A 25,489-nucleotide genomic window follows, 5' to 3' on the forward strand; every position below is an offset into this window, starting at 1 on the left:
CCTAAATTCCTCATTTCATCAGCGTCAAATCTTCCGTGACACTCCTGTGCTGCATCTCGAGGCAAGTTTCTACATTCAAGTGACATTTATACATATGGGTGGTTATTAATGTGTGGTGTATTTATGATCCCCGCATATTAACACTATCCTACACGCACACTAGGGACAATTTTTTACATTTACCAAGCCAATTAACCTACAAACCTGCACGTCTTTGGAGTGTGGGAGGAAACCGAAGATCTCAGAGAAAACCCACGTAGGTCACGGGGAGAGCGTGCAAACTCCGTACAGGCAGCGCCCGTAGTCGGGATGGAACCCAGGTCTCTGGCGCTGCATTCGCTGTAAGGCAGCAACTACTGCTGCACCACCGTGCCACCTGTATTGTACAGGTCATCGAGAGTCAAGAGTGTTTTATTGTCATGTCCCAGATAGAACAATTCTTTCTTGTAGCAGCACAACAGAATATGTAAACATAGCAGTCTGTAAAACAAACATGCGCACATACTGTATATGTATGTGTGTATGTATGTGTATATATATATATGCGTGTGTACATACAAACAATAACAGTGCAAACAATGCATCTCCAGAGATGCTGCCTGACCCGCTGAGTTACTCCAGCATTTTGTGACACCTTCGATTTGTACCAGCATCTGCAGTTATTTTCCTACATAACAATGCAAATAATACATCTATGTAGTTCAGAGATGTGGAGGTTGGAGTGGCCTCGTTGGGACGTTCCGCGGCCGATTGGCGGGCCAAATTTGCCCCCCTGCGGCCGGGGCTCTGGAACTCTGGCCCGACCGGGGCCGGCAGACCCGTTCCCACAGCCGACTTTGCGGGGCCGAATGGCCTCCTCCTGCACCTATTTTCTGTGTTTCTATGTAGTACCCCGTTCCTGCCTTCTCCTCATACCTGCTATGCCTCTCGCAGTGTAATCAGTGTTTTGGGGGAACAGTATGTGATGATACCATAAAAATGCAGAGTACATATCGTCTGTCAATTCACAGATTGTTGTTATTTTTCTTTTTAAATGTTTCTGCAAGTTTCTGCCTACTAAAATGGCCCCTTGACGTACTACGTTTTTTAGGGTCGAGTGGTCTATCTTGCACCTTTGGTAAATACTATGTAGGCAAAGCCATTAAGAAATTTAACAGTCTTGTGGCAGAGTGTGTCTGAAGCATAGGATGAGAAATCCATTAATGTTTAAAAAGCTGTTTCTGAGTAAAATCTTATCCGTAACCCGTTTGCTGTTGAGTAGCTGCCTGGAGCCTGTTTGCTGGTCGTGTTTCCAAGCATGGCGTGGAGCAGTCTAATCCTTTTAAAATCCAGACATGGTTAATGCGTAAAGGGCGTTCATTGTTGTGTAATCCTTTTGATACTCCTGGCTAGCCTAACTTTGTTTTTTAAGAAATGGCAAATGTGGCCATGTTTAGGAGTTGGTGCCTGGGAGTAGGCCTCGTTGTCGTAGCAACCAATACTGCCGATGTGCCAGTTGCTATAAGGGTAGGCCGTAGAGCCTGTTTCCGTGCTGTATCTCTGAACAAAACTAAAAAGTAAAAGTAAAAAAGCACAATTAAGGAGGTTCAAGGAATAGTGGGGGTGGTTCAGGCAACTCGGTTGGTATGTGTAGGAAGGAACTGCAGGTCTTTGGTTTATACCGAAGATAGACACAAAATGCTGGCGTAACTCAGCGGGGACTGGCAGCATCTCTGGAGAGAAGGAGTGGGTGACCTTTCGGGTCGAGGACCCTTCTTCAGGCTGAGAGTCGCGGGAGAGGGAAACTAGAGATATGGGAAGGGTACAAAGAGAATGTGAGGTGTGAAAAGGACAGATCAAAGCAGACGCTGATCAAGGAAATGTGTAGAATGGTTCATTGTTGGCTGAGGGCAAGGTGACAACCAGGCACACAGACAGTAAAATGAATCAGGAGGACAGTGAAACTATTCGGAGAACTCGGGTGGGGGAGGGACGGGGGGAGAGAGAGGGGGAAAGCAAGGGTTACTTGAAGTTGGTGAAATCAAAATTCATACCGCTGGGTTGCGAGCTGCCCAAGCGAAATATGAGGTGCTGTTCCTCCAACTGCTCATCATATGTTAACCCGCTCATTCCTGGGGTCATTTTTTGTAAACCACCTTGGGGGCCCTCCCCAGCGCCGACGCGTCCTTCCTCAGATGTGGGGCCCAGAATTGCTCGCAATACTGCAAATGGGACCTTGCAGCGCCTTCCAGTAGATGATGAGGTTGGAGGAGGTGCAAGTGAACCTCTGCCTTCAGTTGGATGTGGGAGGGGGGGGGGGAGGGAAGAAAGTGCAGGGGTGTCTAGACGCTACCCTGCAGCCTGGTTGCAGTGAAGAAGATGCACACCAGCTGTGCCGTCCGTCCACAGTAATGTTTAACATGCTTGTCTTTTTAATCAGTGGCCGAGGCTTGAGATGAGTGGGGGAGGGGGAAGAAAGGCAGCAGATGGGAGGTCTGAACTGTGCTTACAGCTTTTCAACTTGAAGCCATGCTGATCCACCTGTTTGCAAAATGGTTATTCTCCTCTCCCCCCCCCCCCCCCTCTCCACAGTTAGCCTAACTGAGTAATGTGCAGATACTTGCATTTCTATGGCGTCTTTTAGGACCGATTTTTGTCTCCGAATCGTTTCACAGTCACCCGAGTCTACATTTAAAAGCTGGGAATATTTACACTTCACGCTGCCTCGGCAAAGCCGCCACCAGTCCCGCCCCACAGACACACAATGCTGGAGTAACTCAGCGGCTCAGGCAGCATCTCTGGAAGATAAGGCATAGGTGGTGTTTTGGGTCCTGACCCTTCTTCCGACTGGGAGTCAGGGGCAAAGATAATAGAGCAGATCAAGATGGACCACTTGACCCTAAAAACAGTAGTCTGTCACGGCGGCCATTTTAGCGGGCATAAACTTGCAGAAACATTTTAAAAGAACAATAACAAAAATCTGTGAATTGATAGATGAGATAAATTCTGCATTTTAATGTTATCACATATACTGTTCCGCCAAAGCACTGATTACACTGCGAGAGGCAGAGCGAACGGCAGGTTTTGCCTACTAAAATGGCGGACGTTACGCTCCTTTGCGTACTACACTTCAGTATAGGCGATTTCAACGGAGTGTTCCATCTTGCTCCTCTAGTATCTTTGGTTGCCTACCAAAATGGCGGACATTACGCTCCTTTGCCTACTGCACTTCAGTATATCTCAGGAGAGAAGGAATGGGTGACGTTTCTATATCTCTCTCTGCCACTGTCTATATCTCTTGGTTCCCTTCCCCCTGACTGTCTGAAGAGGGGTCTCGACCCGAAACGTCACCCATTCCTTCTCTCCTGAGATGCTGCCTGACCTGCAGAGTTACTCCAGCATTTTGTGAATAAATACCTTCGATTTGTACCAGCATCTGCAGTTATTTTCTTCAGTGTAGGCGATTTCAACGGAGTGGTTCATCTTGTTCCTTTAGTATCTTTGGTCAGGGTAGGGGGAAGCTGGAGATATGAAGAGGTACAAAGAACAAATGAATGATTATCAAGGACACTCCCTCTTCTCCCATCGGGCAATAGGTACAGAAATGTGGAAACGCACACCTCCAGATTCAGGGACAGTTTCCTCCCTGCTGTTTATCAGGCAACTGAACCATTCCCTCACCAACTAGAGAGCAGTCCTGACCTCCCATCAACCTCATTAGAGACCATTGGACTATCTTTAATCCGTCTCTGTACCCTTTATCAACTTACAGAATCAACTTCAAGCTCCTCCTATTCAGTATAAAGCCCTAAATGGACACCCCCCCCCCCCCTACATCAAAACTCTTCTAACCCCCCTCTCTAACTCCAGGTCCCTCAGGTCGGCCGACTTGGGGCTACTCACTATCCCGCGGTCTAGGCTTAAGCTCAGGGGTGACCGCGCTTTTGCGGTTGCAGCTCCTAGACTGTGGAACAGCATCCCTCTCCCCATCAGAACTGCCCCCTCCATCGACTCCTTTAAGTCCAGGCTCAAAACCTATTTCTACTCCCTAGCGTTTGAGGCTCATTGAGGAGGCGCTGTGAACTGTTTGCGTGCTACTGTATGTTTCATTTTTTTTTCCCATTGGAACCTAATCAGATGTACAGCACTTTGGTCAACGTGGGTTGTTTTTAAATGTGCTATACAAATAAAATTAACTTGACTTGACTTATCCTGTATCTGTACACAGTAAATGGCTCGATTGTAATCATGTATTGTCTTTTCGCTGACTGGTTAGCACGCAACAAAAGCTTTTCACTGCACCTAGGTACACGTGACAATAAACTTTTTTTTATTGCTGTTGATCGAAGGGTGAGTCGGGAAGATGGGGAAAGCTTTGCTGCTTTTGGATTTGTACATAAGTCAGAGGACTCTTTGGAGTGTGGGAGGAAACCGGAGCACCAGGAGAAAACCCCACGGGGAGAACGTACAAACTCCGTACAGATAGCACCCGTAGTCAGGGTCGAACCCGGGTCTCTGGCGCTGTGAGGAAGCAACTCTACCCGCTGCGCCACTGTTTAATGATGACTTTTGAAATGTGATAATTTCTCTCGAATGATTCCCTGAGCAGGTGCTAATTTTTTTACACTTCAGCTGAATATAGCCAAAAAACAGGTATTTTTTAAAGAGGATTCATGCAGATGTTGCCAGGACTTGAGGGTGTGAGCTATAGGGAGGTTGAGCAAACTAGGACGATTCCCTGGAGCGCAGGAGGATGAGGGGTGATCTTATAGAGGTGTACAAAAAAAAATCATGAGAGGAATAGATCGGGAGATGCTGGTTTAAACCGAAGGTTTACACAAAAGGCTGGAGTAACTCAGCGGGACAGGCAGCACCTCTGGACCGAAGGAATGGGTGACGTTTCGGGTCGAGACCCTGCGGGTTTGTCGGTTAATTGGCTTCGGTAAAATTGTAAATTGTCGCTAGTGTGTGTAGGATAGTGTTAGTGTGCGGGGATCGCTGGTTGGCACGGACTCGGTGGGCCAAAGGGCCTGTTTCCGCACTGTATCTCTAAAGTCTAAACCTAGAAACAGGCGGAAACGGCCCACCGAGTCTGCACTGACCAGCGATTCCCACACATTATACTAGGACAATTTTACCGAAGCCAATTAACCTACAAACTTGTACGTCTTTGGAGTGTGGGAGGAATCTGGAGCACTCGGAGAAAACCCACGCAGGTCACGGGGAGAATGTACAAACTCCGTACAGACAGCACCCGTAGTCAGGTTTGAACCCGGGTCTCTGGCGTTGTGAGGCAGCAACTCTACCTAGTGGAAGATTAATACTTCAATGCCACCCGTAAACCTTTAGCCTCGGTTTGCAGGAAATGCGGGGTAAATTAGAGATTTTTTTGCCCAGAATAGGGGAATCGAGAACCGGAGAACATGGGTTTGAGGTGAGAGGGGAAAGATTAAATGGGAAACTGAGGGGTGACTTTATTTATCGAACTTGAGCTATAGGGAGAGGTTGAGCAGGCTAGGACTACTCCTTGAAGTGCAAGAGGATGATGGGTGATCTTATTGAAGTGTATAAAATCATGAGAGGAATAGACCGTGTAAATGAGCAGTCTCTTCCCCAGAGTGGGGTAATCGAGAACCAGAGGACATAGTTTTACAGTGATGGGGTCAGGGGGGAAGATTTGATAGGAACCTGAGGGGTAAATTTTTACACAAAGGCTGGTGGGTGTATGGAACGAGCTGCCGGAGGAGGTGGCTGAGGCAGGGACTGTGGCAACGTTTAGATTCATATAAATTAACTAATTAATTAAATTTCTTCGAAGGTATTTATTCACAAAATGCTGGAGTAACTCAGCAGGTCAGGCAGCATCTCGGGAGAGAAGGGATGGGCGACGTTTAGGGTCGAGACCCTTCTTCAGTCTGAAGAAGGGTCTCGACCCGAAACGTCGCCCATTCCTTCTCTCCCCAGATGCTGCCTGACCTGCTGAGTTACTCCAGCATTTTGTGAATACCTTCGATTTGTACCAGCATCTGCAGTTATTTTCTTACACTTCTTATACATAATTATACATATATATATACATACATGTGTGCATATATATACACACATGTGCATATATATATACACACACACACATGCACTCACACTTTCACACTCGCACACATTCACATACACACACACACACACACACATACATACACTCACACACATATACACTCACGCACACACACACACTCTCACACACACTCACACACATACACTCACAAACGTCGCCCATTCCTTCTCTCCCGAGATGCTGCCTGACCCGCTGAGTTACTCCAGCATTTTGTGAATGAAATTTTAAAAACGCTTCAGAAACATTTAGACGGGTACATGGGGAGGACAGGTTTAGCGAGATATGGGGCAAACGCAGGCAGGTGGGACTAAATGTAGATGGGGCGTGTGTAGGAAGGAACTGCAGACGAGTAGGCAGGAACTGGTTTACACGGAAGATGGACACAAAATGCTGGAGTGACTCAGCGGGAGTTGGGCCGAGAGGCCTGTTTCTGCACTCTTTTACTCTGTGGGTGTGTTTTGAGCTTTGTTCTGGTCTCTGCTTCCTCGTGAAGCTGACTCCAAAGTCCGTCGCCGCCCCCACCACCCCTCAGGCTCGCTGCCGCACGATGTCGGCTGCTTCCCTCCGACCAGGCAGCGCCAACTCTGTCGCCATGGCAACTGCTTAGTAGGCTGTTCTCAGCTTGCTGCTATTATTGTGCTTGTTAGCCCGGCCCCGTCCAGTGCAGGACTCTGCAAATGCTGGAACCACTCTACACAAACCCACGCTTGCTCTGAAAGTGATTTTTTTTTCCCCTCTGAAGGGCGTTTGTTATTTTTTGTTAATTTATGGTCAAAACTAAACAAAGGCCGGCTTTGAGTCAGAAGGCGGATGCTGGTTTACCCCCCGAAGATAGACACAGAGTGCTGGAGTAACTCAGCAGGTCATGGAAAGATCTGTGGAGAACATGGATGGGTGACGTTTCACAGAGTGCTGGAGTAACTCAGCGGGTCAGGCAGCATCTCTGGGGAACATGGATAGGTGACGTTTCACAGAGTGCTGGAGTAACTCAGCGGGTCAGGCAGCATCTGTGGAGAACATGGATGGGTGACGTTTCACAGAGCGCTGGAGTAACTCAGCGGGTCAGGCAGCATCTGTGGGGAACATGGATAGGTGACGTTTCACAGAGTGCTGGAGTAACTCAGCGGGTCAGACAGCATCTCTGGAGAAAGTGAATAGGTGACGCTTTGGGTCGAGACCCTCGTCGTCTTGCCAGTTCCACTGTTTGCATTCAATATATCCCTTTGTTGGCTGTGGAAGAGGTGACAGCAATGGACCATTGTGAGCTCAACCTTTTCCTTGGTTATTGGTGCCAGCTCTGATTTGGTCTACCTTTGCATGCCTCTAGTTTCCCCCCCCCCCCCACTCTCAGTCTGGAGGAGGGTGTCAACCCAAAACGTCACAATAGACAATAGACAATAGGTGCAGGAGTAGGCCATTCAGCCCTTCGAGCCAGGACCGCCATTCAATGCGATCATGGCTGATCACTCTCAATCAGTACCCCGTTCCTGCCTTCTCCCCATACCCCCTCACTCCGCTATCCTTAAGGGCTCTATCCAGCTCTCTCTTGAAAGCATCCAACGAACTGGCCTCCACTGTCTTCTGAGGCAGAGAATTCCACACCTTCACCACTCTCTGACTGAAAAAGTTCTTCCTCATCTCCGTTCTATTCCTTCTCTCCAGAGTTGCTGCCTGTCCCGCTAATTTACTCCAGCATTTTGTGTCTGTCTAAAGGCAGGCCTGGTCTGGGTGCATGGTTACTATATTATGCCCTGTCATTTTACAACTGATGCCACCATTGCTTTTCCAGCTTAGGGTGGCAGTGTAGTGTTTTCAGTTTAGTTTATTGTCACGTGTACTGAGGTACAGTGAAAAGCTTTTGTTACGTGCTAACCCCCCTCCTCCCCCCCACATCTTCCCTCCTCCCCCTCCCTCCCTTCCCCGCCTCCTCCCTCCGTTCCTCCTCCCTCCATTCCTCCTCCCTCCGTTCCTCCTCCCTCTCCCCCCTCCTTTCCTCCCCCCTCCTTTCCTCCTCCCTCCGTTCCTCCTCCCCCTTCCCCCCTCCTCCCTCCGTTTCTCCTCCCTCCGTTTCTCCTCCCTCCGTTTCTCCTCCCTCCTTTCCTCCTCCCTCCCTCCCTAGGAGATAGATTTAAACTTTAAAATATGAATAACTTTAAAAATATAACACTGATTTCAATGAAACTTCATCCATTAGCACCAAAGGGACGACGGTGAGTAAGGTGGGCCTAAAATTGTCGTGCTATCGTGTACTGTTTTGGCTGTAGTTCAGGAACAAACAAACAAACAAACAAAGGAGAGTTTTAATATATAGAAGATAGATGTCCCAGACAGAACAATGAAATTGACCCAGTCTGAAGAAGGGTCTCGACCCGAAACGTCACCCGTCCCTTCTCTCCAGAGATGCCGCTCCTCCCGCTGAGTTACTCCAGCTTTTTGTGTCTATCTTCAGTTTAAACCAGCACCTGCAGTTCCTTCCCAAACAAGAGCTGCCACTCGGTTGCCTGTTACTTGTCCAGCAGTTGTGTGGCGGTGAAATGTGGTGCGTGCATTCCCTACTGTGACTTTTTCACACCAAGGGTGGTGGGTGTATGGAACAAGCTGCCAGAGGAGGGAGTTGAGGCTGGGACTGTCACAACATTTAAGTTGCAATTAGACAGGTACGTGGATAGGACGGGTTTGGAGGGATGTGGGCCAAACGCGGGCAGGTGGGACCGGTGTAGATGGGGCATGTTGGTCGGTGTGGGCAAGTTGAGCCGAAGGGCCTGTTTCCACGCTGTGTGACTCTATGACTTTGTTGGCTGGTTGCTCTACCCCCCCTTCCCATCATTGAACACCACTATATTCAATGACTAAATGGCTGCAGTGCTGGGGGAACCTTAAATCTTGTGTTTCCGCACCGACCTGTTTGCTGCAGTATTGAGCGCCATTCGAGTTGCCGAGATGTGTTCCAACAGGAATAGTGTTGTCAGTGCAAGCAGGGAGAACAACTTGCCCCACTTCAAATTCCTGGCATCTTCCTGCTCGCTCCCCCAGGCTCTCCCGTTTAATTTCAACTTGGAACACCGAGCGGAACAGCACAGGAACAGGCCCTTCGGCCCAATATGTCCATGCTGAACACCATGCCAAGGCCAACTCTGCACGTGATCCATATCCCTCCACTCCCTGCATATCCATGTGCCCATCCAAAAGTCTCCTAAATACCACTATTGTATCTGCCTCCACCATCACCCCTGGCAACGCATTCCAGACACTCACCCCCTCTGTTTTAAAAAAAACCTCCCTCCCCCCCCCCCCCCCCCCCCACCCCACTGCATCCCCTTTCTGAACTTTGCCCCTCTCATCTTAAAGCTATGGCCTCTAATCATTGACATTCCACCTTGGGGTGGGAAAAGGTTCTGACTGTCAACCCTCTCTACACTTCTCATAATTAAAGGGGTGGCACAGCGGTAGATTCGCTGCCTCACAGCGCCAGAGACCTGGGTTTGATCCCAACCATGGGTGCTGTTTGTACGTTCTCCCCGTGACCTGCATGGGTTTTCTCCGGGAGCTCCGGTTTCCTCCCACCCTCCAAAGACGTGCTGGTTTGTCGGTTAATTGGCTTTGGTAAAGATTGTAAATTGTCCCTAGTGTGTGGGAGGTGCTAGTGCACGTTGATCGCTGGTCAGCGCGGGCTCGGCGTGCCGAACGGCCTGTATCGCTCAAGTCTAACAGGAGGCCAGTATAGCTTATGGTGATAAAACAGAACTGCAGGTGCTGCTTTATACCAAAGATAGATATAAAATGATGGAGTAACTCAGCAGGCCAGACAGCATCTCTGGAGAACTTGGACGGGTGACATTTCGGGTTGGGTCGGAAGAAGGGTCCTGACCCGAAATGTTACCTATCCATGTTCTCCAGAGATGCCTGACCCGCTGAGTTACTCCGGCACTCTGTGAAACGTCACCTATCCATGTTCTCCACAGATGCTGCCTGACCCGCTGAGTTACTCCAGCACTTTGCGTTCTTCGCTGTTGTGTGTGTGTCACTGGGCCCAAATCTCTGGATGAAACACGGTCTCTTCTACTTAAAATGGCTGCTTTTTGACCATGGGCGGCACGGTGGCGCAGCGGTAGAGTTGCTGCCTCACAGCGCCAGAGACCCGGGTTCGATCCCAACTATGGGTACTGTCTGTACGGAGTTTCTTCCCGTGACCTGCGTGGGTTTTCTCCGGGTGCTCCGGTTTACTCCCACACTCCAAAGATTAATTGGCTTGGTATAAGTGTAAAAAAAAAATTGTCCCTTGTGTAGGATAGGATAGTGTTAATGTGCGGGGATCTCTGGTCGATGCAAACTTGATGGGCGGAAGGGCCTGTTTCCGCACTATCTATAAACTGAACTAAACAAAAAATGTTTAGCCGATAACCTATTAACACGGTTAACTTTTCTGGTGTGATGTTTTGTCTGTAATGTTTTGGGACATGCAATTTGGTCTTAAATTTTGATCTGATCCTATGTGCTAATGCAGTGCCTTTTAAACATAGCAAGCATTAAGTCATTAAAACATAGCAAGCATTAAGCAACCACTGCAAACCTGCTGTTCACAAGTCTCGTTCTGTTCTAGACTCGATAAATGGTGAGAAAGCTGATCGTTCCCATCTGTTCGCAACCAGAGTTCCGTCTCTGTGTTGTCCTAGCCTTTGCTCAGGCATTTGACTGAAACCCTCTTCCCTCAGTCTTTTTAGTTTCGAGATCCATAGAAACATAGAAAATAGGTGCAGGAGTAGGCCATTCAGCCCTTCGAGCCAGCACCGCCATTCAATATGATCATGGCCGATCATCCACAATCAGTACCCCATACCTCCTTTGATTCCGTTAGCCAAAAGAGCCAAATCTATCTCTCTCTTGAAAACATCCAGTGAATTGCCCTCCGCTGCCTTCTGTGGCAGAGAATTCCACAGATTCACAACTCTGGGTGAAACTGTCCCACGCTCCCAAGGCGTACAAGCTTGTAGGTTAATTGGCTTGATATAAATGTAAATCGTCCCTAGTGTGTGTAGGATGGTGTTAGTGTGTGCGGGGATCGCTGGTCGGTACGGACCCGGTGGGCCAAGGGGCCTGTTCTCGCACTGTATCTCTAAAACTAAAACCCCTTCAGAAAGTCGATTTTATTTGGGCCTTGTTCTGAACGGCTCTCCAGGAGCGTGCGTCTGTGTCTTGACTGTGTGTGTGTGTGTCTGTGTCTCGACTGTGTGTGTGTGTGTCTTGACTGTGTGTGTGTGTGTCTTGACTGTGTGTGTGTGTGTGTCTTGACTGTGTGTGTGTGTCTTGACTGTGTGTGTGTGTGTCTTGACTGTGTGTGTGTGTCTTAACTGTGTGTCACCTGGAGTTATAAACCTCTTTCACAAAGTGCAGGAGTAACTCAGCAGGACAGGCAGCATATCTGGAGAGAAGGAATGGGTGACGTTTTGGGTCCAGACCCATCCTCAGACAGTCTCGACCCGAAACATCACCCATTCCTTCTCTCCAGAGGGTCTGAAGGGTCTCGACCCATGCCTTCTCTCCAGAGATGATGCCTGTCCCGCCGAGTTACTCCAGCATTTTGGGTCTACTGTTCCAACCAGCATCTGCAGTTCCTCCCCACGCGTTATAAACCTCTTAACTGCTAAGCCGCATTCTGTCACGCTCTCTGTCGCCTAAGCGCATGTAACTGTGCAACTTCGTGGATTTAATTTTATTTTTGGACGGTTTGTCAGGGAATGGGTCAATGGTTCTTTTATTGTCACGCGTACCAAGATACAGTGAAATACATTTGTTGCATCGAGACCGAAGATACCGGAGGGACAAGATGGACCACTCCGTTGTAAATCCGTGGTGGATTTAATTCGGTATAGAAAACAAAAAGGCCCCAAAAATATTTAGTTGGTGTCGGAAACTCAAAACTATGGGAACAGCAAAGATAATAGTGCAGAGCAAGATGGACCACTCGACCCTAACAACTATAGTACGTCACGGCGCCATTTTAGTCGGCAGAAACTTGCAGAAACATTTAAAAAGAAAAAATAACAAAAATCTGTGAGTTGATAGATGAGATATATTCTGCATTTTAATGGTATCATCACACATACTGTTCCCCCAAAACACTGATTACACGCAGAGCGAACGGCGGGTTTTGGCTACTAAAATGGCGGACGTTACGCTCCTTTGCGTACTACACTTCAGTATAGGCGATTTCAACGGAGTGGTCCTTCTTGCTCCTCTAGTATCTTTGGTTGAAATCGCCTATGCTGAAGTGTAGTACGCAACGGAGCGTAACGGCCGCCATTTTAGTAGGCAAAACCCACCGTTCGCTCTGCCTCTCGCAGTGTAATCCGTGTTTTGGGGGAACAGTATGTGTGATGATACCATTAAAATGCAGAATATATCTCATCTATCAATTCACAGATTTTTGTCATTTTTCTTTTAAAACGTTTCTGTAAGTTTCTGCCCACTAAAATGGCCGCCGTGACGTACTACGGTTTTTAGGGCCGAGTGGTCTATCTTGCTCCTCTAGTATCTTTGATGGAGACCCAGTTCTAAGTTCTAGTTTTAAGCTCTGAACCCTGCATCCACCAAGTAAGGAGGTTGTGCTGCAGCTTGGCGGCACGGTGGCGCAGCGGTAGAGTTGCTGCCTCACAGCGCCAGAGACCCGGCTTCCACCTCGACTACGGGCGCTGCCTCCACGGAGTTTGCACGTTCTCCCCGCGTGGGTTTTCTCCGGGCGCTCCGGTTTCCTCCCACACTCCAAGAACGTGCGGGTTTGTCGGTTAATTGGCTTTGGTAAAAAAAAAATTGTAAATTGTCCCCAGTGTGTGTGTGTGTGTGTGTGTGTGTGTGTGTGTGTGTGTGTGTAGGAGAGTGTTAGTGTGCGGGGTGATCGCTGATTGGCACGGAATTGGTGGGTCAGGATCGAACCCGGGTCTCTGGCGCCGTGAGGCAGCAGCTCTACCCGCTGTGTCACCCTTAAGGACTACCATAGCAGGGCTGAGGGAGATAGAGGTCATAATGAATGAATGGATAATAGACAATAGGTGCAGTAGGAGGCCATTCGGCCCTTCGAGCCAGCACCGCCATTCAATGTGATCATGGCTGATCATTCTCAATCAGTACCCCGTTCCTGCCCTCCCCCCATACCCCCTGACTCCGCTATCCTTAAGAGCTCAATCTAGCTCTCTCTTGGATGCATTCAGAGAATTGGCCTCCACTGCCTTCTGAGGCAGAGAATTCCACAGATTCACAACTCTCTGACTGAAAAGGTTTTTCCTCATCTCAGTTCTAAATGGCCTACCCCTTATTCTTAAACTGTGGCCCCTTGTTCTGGACTCCCCCAACATTGGGAACATGTTTCCTGCCTCTAACGTGTCCAACCCCTTAATAATCTTAGTAAGTAGTAAGTTTAAGTTTATTGGCCAAGTATGTACACCTACAAGGAATGTGCCTTGGTGCTCCGCTCTCAAGTAACAACACGAACACACAGTAAACAATTAAGAATAAAGCACAAAACATTAAGAATACATTACAGTTTAAACAGGAAAATAACTGCAGATGCTGGTACAAATCGAAGGTATCACAAAATGCTGGAGTAACTCAGCAGGTCAGGCAGCATCTCAGTAGAGAAGGAATGGGTGACGTTTCGGGTCGAGACCCTTCTTCAGACTGAAGAAGGGTGTCGTCCCGAAACGTCACCCATTCCTTCTCTACTGAGATGCTGCCTGACCTGCTGAGTTACTCCAGCATTTTGTGATACTTACAGTTTAAACAAGCGAGTGAAATAAACCAGAGCAAAAAGAGGCTTACAGACTTTTGGTTATTGAATAGAGCTACTACTCGCGGGGAAAAAAGCTGCTTTTATGTCGGGCTGGGGTGGCTTTGACAGTCCGGAGTCATAGAAACATAGACAACAGGTGCAGGAGGAGGCCATTTGGCCCTTCGAGCCAGCACCGCCATTCATTGTGATCATGGCTGATGTCATCGTGAGTTGCATTCCAGGGGGGCGTACTTCACATACTTTGTCACAGTGAAATTCTTTGTTTTGCACACCCAAGATGCAGACAGGGGTGCAGAACTCCAGGTTCAGGGGCAGTTTCTTCCCAGCTGTTATCAGACAATTGAGCTGGCTAGGTGGGGAAGTGCTGTATGCACTGCTTTGTGTAAGAAAATAACTGCAGATGCTGGTACAAATCGAAGGTGTTTATTCACAAAATGCTGGAGTAACTCAGCGGGTCAGGCAGCATCTCGGGAGAGAAGGAATGGGTGACGTTTCGGGTCGAGACCCGAAGAAGGGTCTCGACCCGAAACGTCACCCATTCCTTCTCTCCTGAGACGCTGCCTGACCCGCTGAGTTACTCCAGCATTTTGTGCACTGCTTCCGTCAGCAGAAGGCACCTAATGGACACTGGAGTGCTGCGTCCAAATTGAAGGAAGCCTGCGGTGACCTTGTGGGCTTGAACTGATTTTAAAGGTGGATTTTTCTTTTTTGTTGTCGTCCTGACTTGAACTGCGGGAGAGAGGGGAGGGAGGGAGGGAGGGAGGGAGAGGTGGGAGAAAGAGGGGGAGGGAGAAAGAGTGGGGAGATGGGGCAGGAGAAAGATGGAGGGGGGAGCAAGATGGAGGGAGGGAGAGTGTACGTGCAGGCGCCTGTTCACTCGCTTGCTCCTTGCTTTGCCGATGCTGGCAACTGTCCAGAGACTCTCCCAGTTCTTGTTTTCTTGGGGGAGTGTCAGTGCACTTGTGCCGTTGATCGGAAAAGGGTGTGGGGTGTTTTAGTCATAGTCATGCAGTGTGGAAACAGGCCCAACTTGCCCGCACCGGCCAGCATGCCCCATCCACACTAATCCCACCTGCCTGCGTTTGGCCCACATCCCTCCAAACCTGTCCTATCCGTGTCCCTGTCCAAATGTGTTTTTAAAAAAAAATGTTGTGATAGTTCCTGCCCCATCTGCCCTTTGTGTTGCCTCTTGGGTTTCTATTAAATCTCCCCCCCCCCCCCACCCTTAAAGCTATGTCCTCTGGTTCTCGGTTCCCCTACATTGGGTAATAGATCATGCATTCACCCGATCTATTCCTCTCATGATTTTGTACACCTCTGTAAGATTATCCCTCATTCCCCTGCTCTCCAAGGAATAGAGTCCCAGCCTGCTCAACCTCTCCCTATTGCTCAGGCCCTCTGGTCCTGATAACATCTTCATAAATCTCTGCGCCCTTTCCAGCTTGACAACGCCTTTCCAGTAAGAGGCTGAACACAATATTCTCAATATGGCATCAGCGATGTTTTGTGGAGCTTTGTGTGTGTGTGGTCACGTGTACTGAGGTACAGTCAAAAGCTTTTGTTGCGCGCTAACCAGTCAGCGGAAAGACAACGCACGATTACAATCGAGCCGTCCACAGTGTACAGATACATGATAAGGGAATGATGTTTAGGACAAGGTAAAGCCAGCAAAGTCCGGTCAAAGATAGTCCGAGGGTCACCAATGAGGTAGATAGTAGTCCAGCACTGCTCTCTGGTTGCGGTAGGATGGTTCAGTTGCCTGATAACAGCCGGGAAGAAACTGCCCCTGAATCTGGAGGTGTGCGTTTTCACACTTCGGTACCTTTTGCCCGATGGGAGAGGGGAGAAGAGGGAGTGCAACTCACACGTGTGTGTGTGTGTGCGTACGTGTACACGCATGTGCGTACGTACACATGTGCCCATGTTGTCCGTGATCACGCGTGCAGTTCCTGCCTCTTCTGTTTTCGTGCCATCCCTGATCAAGTCACTGATGTTCGTTGCTTGGCCACCACACTGAGTGTTCGACCGGGCAGCAGAAGTTCCCAGGTGGTGTGACCGTGTGGCTCCAGCAGACACGGGCTGCCCCGAGTTTGTGAGACAGTGCTGGACATCTCCCGGTTGCCAATCACTTTAATTCTCTCGCCCATTCCCACACTGACCTTTCTGTCAAGAGTGAGGCTAAACGCAAATTGGAGGAACAGCATCTCATATTTCGCTTGGGCAGCTTACAGCCCAGTGGTACGAATATTGATTTCTCTCACTTCAAGTAGCCCCGGCATTCCCTCTCTCTCTATCCCTCCCCCACCCAAGTCACACCAGCTTCTCGTTCTCACCCAACACACAGCTCACAGCGGCCCGTTTCCTTAATCGTCGTTACTTTTTTGCATATCTTTCATTCATTGTTCTTTATCTCTCCACATCGCCGTCTGTATCTCTCGTTTCCCCTTTGCCGTGACTTTCAGTCGGAAGAAGATGTCTCGACCCGAAACGTCACCCAATCCTTCTCTCCAGATGATGCTGCCCGTCCCGCTGAGTTACTCCAGCATTTTGTGCCTGTCTTCGGTGGACATCTTAATGTGTCCTGTCAGGAGTTGTCCAGTTAGCAAGGAGACGCTATCTATAGTGCCGTCGTGAGCTCCTCTACTCTGAAGCGGATTTTCATTTCACGAGGGTTTGCATTAGGATCGATCTGTGCCTCATCCATACCGTGATTTATCTTTGCCTGTCTCCGGGGAGTAACCGTTGCCTAGCAACTAATTGTCCATCGTCCTTGCTTCGTACCAAAGATAACTGAGCAGAGCAAGATAGGCCACTCGACCTTAAAAACCGTAGTACGTCACGGCGGCCATTTTAGTAGGCCGAAACTTGCAGAAACATTTAGAAAGAAAAATAACAACAATCTGTGAATTGATGGATACAATACAATATATCTTTATTGTCATTGTACAGGGGTACAACGAGATTGGGAATGCGCCTCCCATAAATTAATTAGCAATAAATTAATTAGCTAGTCAGTATACATTTATACAACCCAGTGAAACAAAATTAGAAACAGTTTTAAGACAGAATAAAGTGCAAGTTGATCTGTGCCGGTTTACTGTGCGATGTGACCATCCGGCTCAGCAGGACCGGTTCATAGCAGCTATGGCCCTGGGGATGAAGCTGTTCCTGAGTCTGGAGGTGCGGGCGTAGAAGGCCTTTTATCGTCTGCCCGATGGTAGAAGTTTGAACAGACTGTTGCAGGGGTGTGAAGAGTCTTTGTGGATGCTGGTGGCTTTTCTGAGGCATCGTGTGTTGTAGATGCCCTCCAAGGCTGGTAGCTGTGTTCCGATGGTCCTCTGAGCTCTATGGACTACCTGTTGAAGAGCTTTCCTCTCTGCCTCCGTGCAGCTGAGGTACCACACAGGGATGCCATGCGTTAGGATGCTCTCTATGGTGCAGCGGTAGAAGGTCGTCAGCAGCTGTTGGGGCAGACCAGACTTTTTCAGTGTTCTCAGGTAGATAGAAACATAGAAAATAGGTGCAGGAGTAGGCCATTCGGCTCTTCGAGCCTGCACCGCCATTCAATATGACCATGGCTGATCATCCAACTCAGTATCCCGTACCTGCCTTCTCTCCATACCCCCTGATCCCTTTAGCCAGAAGGGCCACATCTAACTCCCTCGTAAATATAGCCAATGAACTAGCCTCAACTACCTTCTGTGGCAGAGAATTCCACAGATTCACCACTCTCTGTGTGAAAAAAAACTTTCTCATCTCGGTCCTAAAAGACTTCCCCCTTATCCTTAAACTGTGACCCCTTGTTCTGGAACTGTGACCCCTTGTTCTGGATATATTCTGCATTTTAATGGTATCATCACACATACTGTTCCCCCAAAACACTGATTACACTGCGAGAGGCAGAGCGAAAGGCGGGTTCTGCTTACCGAAATGGCGATCCCCGCACGCTAGCGCTATCCTACACACCAGGGACAATTTACAATCTTTGCCGAAGCCAATTAACCTACAAAACTCTGGAGTGTGGGAGGAAACCGGAGTACCCAGAGAAAACCCACGCGGTCACGGGGAGAACGTACAGACAGCATCCGTAGTCGGGATTGAACCCGTGTCTCTGGCATTGTAAGGCGGCAACTTTGCTGCTGTTAGCTCATAGATTTTGCAACTGCGCCAGATTCAGAAACACACAGCTTGCGATTTAGTTGCGCCTACTAGCCCTCTGGGAACATGTTTAGTTTTATTTTAGAGATGCAGTGTGGAAACAGGCCCTCCGGCCCACCGAGTCCGCGCCGCCCAGCGATCCCCGCACACTAACACTATCCTACACCAACTAGGGACAATTGACATTTATACCAAGCCAATTAACCTACAAACCTGCACGTCGTTGGAGTGTGGGAGGAAAATGAAGATCTTGGAGAAAACCCACGCAGGTCACGAGGTGAACGTACAAAATCCGTACAGACAGCGCCTGTAGTCAGGATGGAACGCGTGGGGCTGTTGTAATGTGTTGATCGTAGATCTGCTTCTGTGGCTAGCACGCAAATAGTCGCCTGGTTTGGGCGCCGTCTGTTCGAATATCCAAAGTTCTGTGTTTTTAAAAATTTATTTGAAGTTCGTTGTCTTTTTTTTTAGATTTAGTTTTAGAGATACAGCGCGGAAACAGGCCCTTCGGCCCACTGGGTCCGCGCCGCCCAGTGATCCCCGCGCACTAACACTATCCTACACACACGAGGGACAATTTTTTTAAACATTTACCCAGTCAATTAACCTGCATACCTGCACGTCTTTGGAGTGTGGGAGGAAACCGACGATCTCGGAGAAAACCCACGCGGGTCACGGGGAGAACGTACAAACTCCGTACAGACGGCGCCCGTAGTCAGGATCGAACCTGAGTCTCCGGCGCTGCATTCGCTGTAAGGCAGCAACTCTACCGCTGCGCCACCGTGCCGCACATTGTCATAGCGCAAGTACGATGAGGTACAGGTCGCATTGCAGGTGCTGCACCTCACTCAAAGCACAAAAGCTATTCAGTAATAAATTAATGAATTATAAATATAAGATATTAATTTATTTGTATTGTAATGACGGTTCAAACATCCGTCAAGAATTCCCGGACCTCTAAATCTATATTCTTGCGTATGTAATTTTACATAATCTCTCAGTTGTAAATATCTAAACAAATTATTAGCATTGAACCCGATCTTCTGTTGCAATTCCTGAAAAGAGAGAAAAGTTCCCTTATGATAGAGGTCTCCCACGTTTTAATTCCATAACTTTTCCATTGAACAAATCCACTATCTAAGACAGACGGTTTGAAAGAAGGATTATTTACAATAGCTGGGAAGAAAGATAATGCACTCAATTTTAAGGTGAGTTTTAATTGTTTCCAGATACGGATAACACTGTATAATCGGATTTCTTCCATATGTTTTTTTATTCAAATTTATTGGGGCTAATAGGATCGCATAATTAATAAATTATGCACAACGTTCTTCAAAGACTGCGCAAAAAAAAAACCCCAATCGTGCGAAATGCATTGCGGTGGAAGGCATGACATTCTCCTCCGCAGATGCTGCCTGATCGGCCGAGTTACTCCAGCACGTTGTGTCTTTCTTTGTCAGCCAGCGTCTGCAGTTCTGCGGTCTGAAGAAGGGTCTACGACCCGAAACGCCGCCCATTCCTTCTCTCCGGGGATGCTGCCTGACCCGCTGAGTCACTCCAGCGTTTTGTGACCGTCACTATACATCAGCTGAAGATGAGACACAAAAAAGCTCAGCGGGACAGGCAGCATCTCTGGAGAGGACCGGGTGATGTTTCAGGTCGAGATCCTTCTTCAGACCGCTCGACCTGAAACGTCACCCATTCCTCCTCTCCAGGGATGCTGCCTGTCCCGCTGAGTTACTCCAGCTTTTTTGTGTCTTATCTGCAGTTCCTTCTGACCACATCTTGACTTCTTGCTGTTTGTAAGTGCGCGGTAGGCCCGCGGCTTCTCGGTGCCAGAGACCCGGGTTCAGCCCTGACCTCGGCGTGCCGCCGGTCGGCGTGGCGTTTGCGCGCTATCCCCGCTCCCGGGTGGGTCTGCTCCCGCGTCCCAGAGACGTGCGGGTTTGCCAGGCTAACCGGCCCCTCTGTAAATCGCCCCCCTCGTGTGCAGGGAGTGGATGGGAAAGCGGGATAGCATGGAACTGGTGTGAGCGGGCGGATCGACGGTCGGCGTGGACTCGGTGGGCCGAAGGGCCTGTTTCCGTGCTGTGTCCTTCAACCAATTTGCCCGCTGAGAAAAGAAAGGGGCCCAAGTAAAACAGGAGGTGGGTGATGGGATTGTACCCCTCCCCCCCACCCCCACCCACCTCCTGCTCATCATCATCCAGTTCTGTTTAAACCTTACACTTTAGAGATACAGCGTGGAAACAGGCCCTTCGGCCCACCGAGTCCGTGCCGACTAGCCATTTTCCCCCCATTCCCACCAGTTCTCTGTTATCCCACTTTCTCATCCACTACCTACACACCGGGGGGCATTGACAGAGGGCCAGCTACCACTATCCTACACACACTAGGGACAGTTTGCAATGTTAATGAAGCTGATTAACCTGAACGCCTTTGGAGTGTGGGAGCACCCGGAAAAGGCCTGCACGGTGGCGCAGCGGTAGAGTTGCCGCCTTACAGCGAATGCAGCGCCGGAGACCCGGGTTCCATCCCGACTACGGGCGCTGCCTGTACGGAGTTTGCACGTTCTCCCCGTGACCTGCCTGGGTTTTCTCCGAGATCTTCGGTTTCCTCCCACACTCCAAAGACGTACATGTAGGTTAGTTGGCTCGGTAAATGTAAAAATTGTCCATGGTGGGTGTAGGATAGTGTTAGTGTGCGGGGATCGCTGGGCGGTGCGGACCCGGTGGGCCGAAAGGGCTTGTTTCCGCGCTGCATCTCTTAAAGAAAAAACTAAAAACCCACGCGGTCATGGGGAGAACGTGCAAACTCTGTACAGACTGCACCCATAGTTGGGATTGAACCCGGGTCTCTGGCGCCATGAGGCGGCAACTGTACCGCTGCGCCACCTTGGAATGTGTGGGCGCTGGACTTGGGGATGTGGTCCTGCCTCTCTCCCCCTCTCTTCCCCTCCCTCCCTCCCTCCCTCCCTCCCTCCCTCCCTCCCTCCCTCCCTCCCTCCCTCCCTCCCTCCCTCCCTCCCTCCCTCCCTCCCTCTCTCCCTCCCCCTCTCCCTCTCCCTCCCTCTCTCTCTTTCCTGTTGTTCTTTTTGCCCTTGGGCACAAGGTGGGAGCTCTGCGGGGGAGGAGAGGGGAAGTGGGGGTGGGGAGGGAGATCGTCTCCGGGGAGAACCGGTTTGCCAAGCTGCCAGGCACTTCCACTTGCATCCGGCTTTGGACGTGCCAAGTCTCGGCAACCCCCCCGGGGCTCGATGCGTGCTGTAGAAATCCCCGCGCTCATAACTCACTGCTTAGCTGTCACGGCTACTGGGAAATACAATGAGCCTGCTTTTATTTTAAGCCGCCAAAGAGCTGCCATTGCCAAACAGCGACCACTGCACTTCCACGCAAAAAAAAACACTAGCTGTGTTGAGTGAGCTTTCCTTAAGACGGACACAAATTGCTGGAGTAACTCAGCGGGTCGGGGAGCATCTCGGGAGAGAAGGAATGGGCGACGTTTCGGGTCGACACCCTTCTTCAGACTGATGTCAGGGGCGAGGGAGACACAGAGATAAGGAAGTCTAAGGTGTGAAACCAGGTCAAAGGGGCGGGTACTGTGGTTGAAGGTATTTATTCACAAAATGCTGGAGTAACTCAGCAGGTCAGGCAGCATCTCAGGAGAGAAGGAATGGGCAACGACCCAAAACGTCACCCATTCCTTCTCTCCTGAGATGCTGCCTGAGATGCTGCCTGACCTGCTGAGTTACTCCAGCATTTTGTGAATAAATACCTTCGATTTGTACCAGCATCTCCAGTTATTTTCTTCCGATACAGTAGTTGAGGTTGGGGGGAGGTGCAAGTGAACCCCTGCCTCTGTTTAAACCAGCATAAGGAATAGGGGTAGAATTAGGCCATTCGGCCCATCGAGCCCACTCCGCCATTCAATCATGGCTGATCCATCTCTCCCTCCTAACCCCATTCTCCTGCCTTCTCCCCATAACCCCTGACACCTGCACTAATCAAGAATCTATCTACCACTGCCTTAAAAATATCCACTGACTTGTGGCCTCCACAGCTGTCTGTGGCAAAGAATTCCACAGATTCACCGCCCTCTGACTAAAGAAATTCCCCCTCATCTCCTTCCTAAAAGAACGTCCTTTAATTCTGAGGCCGTGCCCTCTGGTCCTAGACTCTCCCACTAGTGGAAACGTCATCTCCATTGTATGCAGTTCCTTCCTGAGGCGTTGTTAACACCCATGACATGTCACAGTGAATTTCTTTGTTTTGCATACCACACACGAGGTATGCCAAGAGTCTCCATCTAATGGGCGCCAACAAAGTTACCAAGTGTTCAATGTAATCGCCAATGGTCCCTCTTTGTCCTCGCCCAACCCCCCCCCCCCCTTCCCTTCCCCCACCCCCCCTTCCCTCCCCTCCCCCCAGCCCCATCTTTTATTTTAACCAAAAGTAAATGTGATCAATTATTGACAATAATGTGCACAATGCTAAATGTACCCACCACCCTAACTCAAGGACAACAAATATTCTTAAATACTGAACATTAATAATCAACCACTTCCCCCATCCTTGCTAAGGATACATTCCAACCTCCCGCGGTCCCGGAAATCCCCTGTGTTCCCGCTCCAGTGCCACCCGGGCGCGGACTTAACCCCGGATAGGAGCAAAGAGGTCCTTCTGCAGTTGTACAGGGCCCTAGTGAGACCGCACCTGGAGTACTGTGTGCAGTTTTGGTCTCCAAATTTGAGGAAGGACATTCTTGCTATTGAGGGCGTGCAGCGTAGGTTCACTAGGTTAATTCCCGGAATGGCGGGACTGTCGTACGTTGAAAGACTGGAGCGACTGGGCTTATACACACTGGAATTTAGAAGGATGGGAGGGGAACTTATCGAAACGTATAAGATTATCATATCATATCATATATTTACAGCCGGAAACAGGCCTTTTCGGCCCTCCAAGTCCGTGCCGCCCAGTGATCCCCGTACATTAACACTATCCTACACCCACTAGGGACAATTTTTACATTTACCCAGCCAATTAACCTACATACCTGTACATCTTTGGAGTGTGGGAGGAAACCGAAGATCTCGGAGAAAACCCACGCAGGTCACGGGGAGAACGTACAAACTCCTTACAGTGCAGCACCCGTAGTCAGGATCGAACCTGAGTCTCCGGCGCTGCATTCGCTGTAAAGCAGCAACTCTACCGCTGCGCTACCGTGCCGCCCTATTATTAAGTGGTTGGACACGTTAGAGGCAGGAAACATGTTCCCAATGTTGGGGGAGTCCAGAACCAGGGGCCACAGTTTAAGAATAAGGGGTAGGCCATTTAGAACGGAGATGAGGAAAAACTTTTTCACTCAGAGAGTTGTGAATCTGTGGAATTCTCTGCCTCAGAAGGCAGTGGAGGCCAATTCTCTGAATGCATTCAAGGGAGAGCTGGATAGAGCTCTTAAGGATAGCGGAGTCAGGGGGTATGGGGAGAGGGCAGGAACGGGGTACTGATTGAGAATGATCAGCCATGATCACATTGAATGGCGGTGCTGGCTCGATGGGCCGAATGGCCTACTCCTGCGTCTATTGGAAAGCGGGCAGGCTGCCGGCTCGGGCAGTGCCCTCTTCCGCCTGGCGCCGTGACCCAGGTCCCACTTTGTGCCCCCTCCGGCGGCCCCCCTCGCTGAGATTTTACAGAAGCCAATTAACCTACAAACCTGTACGTCGTTGGAGTGTGGGAGGAAACACATGCAGGTCACGGGGAGAGCGTGCAAACTCCGTACAGACGGCGCCCGTGGTCGGGATGGAACCCGGGACTCCGGCGCCGTGAGGCAGCAGCTCTACCCGCTGCGTGCAATCCGCTAAATGTGGGCCGCGGGGCCTGTGCGCGGCTCCGGACTGGTGTGATTTTGCTCCGAGACGAGCCTTACAGCCTCTTTTTCTCTCCTTTCAAGCGTTGAAGTGCTTTTGTAAGAATTGTGTGAAGGAAAACCAGACTTGTGAGACGGACGGGGCTTGCCTAGCCTCCCGCTCCAGAATTCGGGGTATTGAGCACGAGATCCGGCTGTGCGTGTCCCAGCAAGACTTGTACCCACCCATCTACTGCCAGAGTGACAAAGAGTACGTCAATACAATCTGCTGTTACAAGGACTTCTGCAATAAAGAGGAGTTGCCTCCTCCTGAAGGTAGGTACTGGAGTACCGCAGATGATTGTATCCCCAGCCTGCCCCCTTTCTCCCTCTCTCTTTCTCTCTCTCTCCCTTTCTCTCTCTCCCTTTCTCTCTCTCCCTTTCTCTCTCTCCCTTTCTCTCTCTCCCTTTCTCTCTCTCTCTTTCTCTCTCTCCCTTTCTCTCTCTCCCTTTCTCTCTCTCCCTTTCTCTCTCTCCCTTTCTCTCTCTCCCTTTCTCTCTCTCCCTTTCTCTCTCTCTCTCTCTCTCTCTCCCTTTCTCTCTCTCCCTTTCTCTCTCTCTTTCTCTCTCCCTTTCGCTCTCTCCCTTTCGCTCTCTCTCCTTTCTCTCTCTCCCTTTCTCTCCCTTTCTCTCTCTCCCTTTCTCTCCCTTTCTCTCTCCCTTTCTCTCCCTTTCTCTCTCTCTTTCTCTCTCTTTCTCTCTCTTTCTCTCTCTCTCTCTCTCTCTCTCTCTCTCTCTCTCTCTCTCTCTCTCTCTCTCTCTCTCTCTCTCTCTCTCTCTCTCCTCTCTCTCTCTCTCTCTCTCTGTCTCTGTCTCTGTCTCTGTCTCTGTCTCTGTCTCTCTCTCTCTCTCTCTCTCTCTCTCTCTCTCTCTCTCTCTCTCTCCCCCTCTCTCCCTCTCTCCCCCTCTCTCCCTCTCTCCCCTCTCTCCCTCTCTCTCTCCCTCCCCTCCCCTCCCTCCTCCCCCCCCCCCCAGCGTTTGACCCTCCAGCACAAAACCCACGCAGGTCATGGGGAGAACGTACGAACTGCGCACAGACAACGCCCGACGTCAGGGTGGAACCCGGGTCCCTGGCGCTGTAGGGCAGCATATCTACCCGCTGCGCCACTGTGCCGCCCACAGGTTTAGTGTACAGATGCAGTGCCCAGGCAAGGCCTGCCGGTTCCACGCCGGCCAGCGATCGCTAGGGGCGATTTGCGATCTTTCCCGAAGCCAGTTAACCTGCAAACCTGTACGTCTTTGGAGCTTGGGAGGAAACAGAAAACCCACGCAGGTCACGGGGAGAACGTACAAACTCCGTAGTCAGGATCGAACCCGGGGCTCTGGCGCTGTGAGGGGGAAGCTCTACCGCTGCGCCACCATGTGGCATCCACGCTGGGTGGCGTACCTGCCTACCAACTGGCAGCCTTCTCCTTTCTCATGCCAGTATCACTGGAGCAGGCACAAAGAGGTGGATGTGTGGTGGCAGGGGGCTGAGTCTCGGGTATAACAAGTGGCACTGTGCCAGGTTGGCAATGGTGCCCACTGGGAAAGTCCCTGGGGCGGCACGGTGG

General features: G+C 50.0%; 1 protein-coding gene across 3 annotated transcripts in view; it reads left to right on the forward strand.

The window, feature by feature from the left end:
- The window catches only part of LOC144612060 (activin receptor type-1B), a 56,785-nt gene that overhangs the window by 16,172 nt on the left and 15,124 nt on the right, over positions 1-25,489 (forward strand). The window contains exon 2 of one of the 3 annotated variants that reach the window (XM_078431584.1): positions 23,982-24,212. The exons of the other annotated variants lie outside the window; for them this stretch is intronic. Within the exon in view, the coding sequence (XP_078287710.1) occupies positions 23,982-24,212 (231 nt within the window). The remainder of the gene's footprint in view (positions 1-23,981; positions 24,213-25,489) is intronic. 3 annotated transcript variants of the gene reach the window in all.

This window comes from Rhinoraja longicauda, chromosome 42, assembly GCF_053455715.1.
Source record: "Rhinoraja longicauda isolate Sanriku21f chromosome 42, sRhiLon1.1, whole genome shotgun sequence".
NCBI classification, from domain to species: Eukaryota; Metazoa; Chordata; class Chondrichthyes; order Rajiformes; family Arhynchobatidae; genus Rhinoraja; species Rhinoraja longicauda.